Source organism: Oxyura jamaicensis, unplaced genomic scaffold, assembly GCF_011077185.1.
Source record: "Oxyura jamaicensis isolate SHBP4307 breed ruddy duck unplaced genomic scaffold, BPBGC_Ojam_1.0 oxyUn_random_OJ71293, whole genome shotgun sequence".
NCBI lineage: Eukaryota > Metazoa > Chordata > Aves > Anseriformes > Anatidae > Oxyura > Oxyura jamaicensis.
Window position 1 is genome coordinate 2,196 of NW_023310446.1, and position 3,023 is coordinate 5,218.

General features: G+C 68.7%; 1 protein-coding gene across 2 annotated transcripts in view; it reads right to left on the minus strand.

Moving 5' to 3' along the window:
- HMGA1 (high mobility group AT-hook 1) overlaps nucleotides 1-377 on the minus strand; it is a 1,751-nt gene extending 1,374 nt beyond the window's left edge. Inside the window, exon 1 of one of the 2 annotated variants that reach the window (XM_035314187.1) lies at nucleotides 71-377. In XM_035314187.1, the coding sequence (XP_035170078.1) occupies nucleotides 71-172 (102 nt within the window). In that variant the 5' untranslated portion in view covers nucleotides 173-377. The remainder of the gene's footprint in view (nucleotides 1-70) is intronic. The other variant, XM_035314188.1, reaches the window with a different exon arrangement.
- Between the last annotated feature and the right edge of the window lie 2,646 nt (nucleotides 378-3,023).

A 3,023-nucleotide genomic window follows, 5' to 3' on the forward strand; every position in this document is an offset into this window, starting at 1 on the left:
CCCCCCATCCTCCCTCCTCGGGGACCCCCCCGAGCCCGCTGCCCTCCACCCGGGGACGCCTCCTGCGTACCTGCGGCTTCTTCCTGGGCCGTCCCCGGCCCCTCTTCTCCGAGGCGTCCTTCTCCCCCTTGGAGGCCAGGGCCTGGCTGGACTTGGCGCCGGCTTCGCTCATCGTCCTTGCGGTGTCGGCGGCGAGGAGGAGGAGGAGGAAGAAGAGCGGGAGAAGGGAGGAAGGCCGGTCAGCGCTCGCCCGCGCCGCTCCCCGGCGGGAGGCGGGCGGTGGGGGCCGCGGAAGTGACTCACGGGGCTGCGAGGGCCGAGCGGAGCCTCCGGAGCCTCCCCGGGGGTCACAGCCCCGCCGCGGCCCTGCCCCTGCTGCCCGCAGGGGGCTCGGGGAGGGCTGGGGGGGTCTCGGCCCCGCTGTGGGGTCGGGGTGGCCGGCGGGGTACGGCCTCGCAGGAGAGGGGTGAGGGATGGGGTACCCCCGTTTTGGAGCTGCTGGAAGCCCCGTGGAGGTAAGTTATCAGCCCAAACCACAGCAGCTCTGACCCGTCCTGAGGGCTCGGCCGCATCCTGCTCCTCTCCCTGCACAGAGCGGGGTCCGGCCGGCACCGGGGCGCTGCCAGGGCTTGGCAGGGTGAGCGGGGTGGGAACCAGGAGCATCGCCAAGGACCGTGCCGGGAGGAGACCCCCGCCTCTAGACAAGTCCCCCACCACAAGTTTGTAACTCAACATTTTGAGCCCACGCGGCGCATCCACACCGTGCCACCCGTGCTGCGCCAAACCGTCCCCGCTGCACGCAGGGACCCCGGCACCCACGGACCCCCCAGCACCCACAGACCCCCCAGCACCCACATGGACACCGGGAGGGGGCTGCAGGAGCCCCTCGCCACACCAGGCGCTGATGCAGGGGGTGAAGCCTCCGGGTGCTCCCCGCTCTCCCACCCCCAGGTTCCCCCTTCGGGTGCTTCTCCAGCAGGGCGAGCCTGGGGGTGCCCAGCCCCTCCCAGGGGGCTCATCCCGGAGCCCCCCCGCTCCCTGCCCATCCCCGGGGGCTGGCTTTGAGGCACAGCCCCCCCAGCCTGGCAGGGTGCAGCCTCGTTGCCTTCCCTTCCCAGGCTGGGAGCAATGGGATCGGGGCAGGGGCCCAGCCTCTCCCCGTGGCACTGAAACCCCGCTGAGTGAGCCAGCTGCCCCGGGGGCCCCGGCAGGTTTTTGGGGAGCGGTGGCTCTGCCAGCCCTTCCCACGGGGCCCGAGCCACGGAGCAACCCCCCCGAGCAACCCCCCTTCTGCCAGAAGGAGGAGAACGGCTCCAGATTTAATCGGGAGCCCTTGAAATCCCAGACACGCTGCCGGCACCGGCAAGTTGGAACAGGACAACGGGTGGTGGCACGGCCCCGGGGGCCTGCAGGGATCCCCGTGGGGGTCCGGGGGTGCTGGGGGAGCTGGGCTGGGTCTCGCTCATCCCCAGCATTTGGGGCATGCCGGGAAGAGCCCTGCCAAGCTCCCGCACCCCTGCGGCTCCCACCTGGGCACTGCTGCACCCAGACTGGGGGCTGCACCCGGCTCCTGCTGCCCTGGCTGGATTTAGGGACCCCGAGGGACACCAGGCTGTCCCCTCCCCGTGCGCATGTCCCGGAGGGCTGCGTGGCTTTCCCGGCTAATGGGGAAAATCCCGTGGAGGATCCATCTTCCCCTCTCCACCCTGGTGCTTCCCGGGGGCGTAGGGAAAACCTGCTCGGCCGGAGCTGTGGGGCCACCGCGCTCCACACCCTGCTCCCAGCCAGGAGGACGGGCTGGGGGCCGGGGACAGCCGGGCACAGAACAGGGACCCCGGCAGGAACGGGGCCGAACCCATCCCCTTGGGGTCCGACCTGCGTCCCTGGAGACCCCGGGAGGCTTTTCCCGGCGGGTTTCCTTCGGCCAGAGGCAGCAACTGCTGCTTTTAGCAACTGCTTTCAATTTGGGTGGCGGCAAACTTCAGCCGGGGGGGGGGGGGGCACGGCGCTGCTGCCTTCCCGCTGCTGTGACCCACGGGGGATCCCGAGCTCCACGTGGGACCCCGAGCCCACAGCATCACCTGGAGCCGGCGTGGGGCAGCGCGAGGAGCCCCCACCAGGCTGAGCCCTTGGAGGCTTTGACGAGCCACTCTGGAAGTGACTCACGAGTGCAAAGCAACAACAACAGAAACCACCCGCAGACTTTTTTTTTTTTTTTTCCTGGGGGGGGGACACAGAAGCCGTGTAAACACCCCGAAAATATTACTCACGGCATCCCCGAGCCCTTCAACAGCTTCCTTATGGAGGACTTAAAAAGATATATATTTATGGTTTAGGGAAGAAAATACTGCTGGGCTGACCAGGGGCTGAGAAGTATTTATCCTTTTTTCTTTTCACAGGGTGCTGGGGCCTGGGGGGTCCCTCAGCTGCCCTGCTTGGGGGTCCTGGCCCCATCGGGCGACCCCCGGCCAGAGCTTGGTGGCCACGGGTGGGAGCTGGGGCTGCCCACGGGCACGGTGCCGCCCATGGGTGCCGCTCGTGTCCCCGTCCCCATCGCTGCTGTCCCCGTCCCCACCTCGGAGCTCGGCCCCGCGCATCGGAGCGGGATCGGAGGCAGCAGCTGGGTTGCCATGGAGGGAAGGAAGCAGCTGAGGGAGAGAAAAAAAAAAAAAAACAACAAAAAACCAAACAAAACACAAAAACCTTTTCATGGCGGGGGGGAACCGCTCGCAGCCCTGAGCAGGGGGCTGCTGGGCTCCCGGAGGCTGGCAGGGGGAAATCCTGGCAGAGGGCACGCGTCCTCCTTGGGGTCAGTGGGTGCCCGGGGGGGGGGGAAAACCCCTTCCTCACCCCCTCCTCAGCCGTCCCCGTGGGTCGGGAGCCGCCGTGGGAGGCTGGTGGTGGCAGCCCCCTCTTGCACAAGCCGCGCTCCGCTTGCAAAAGCCCCAACCTGGCCTCCCCCCGGGGCCTCCCCGCGCAAACAGCCCCATAAATCCCCCCCCCCACCCACGCCCGCCACCCAC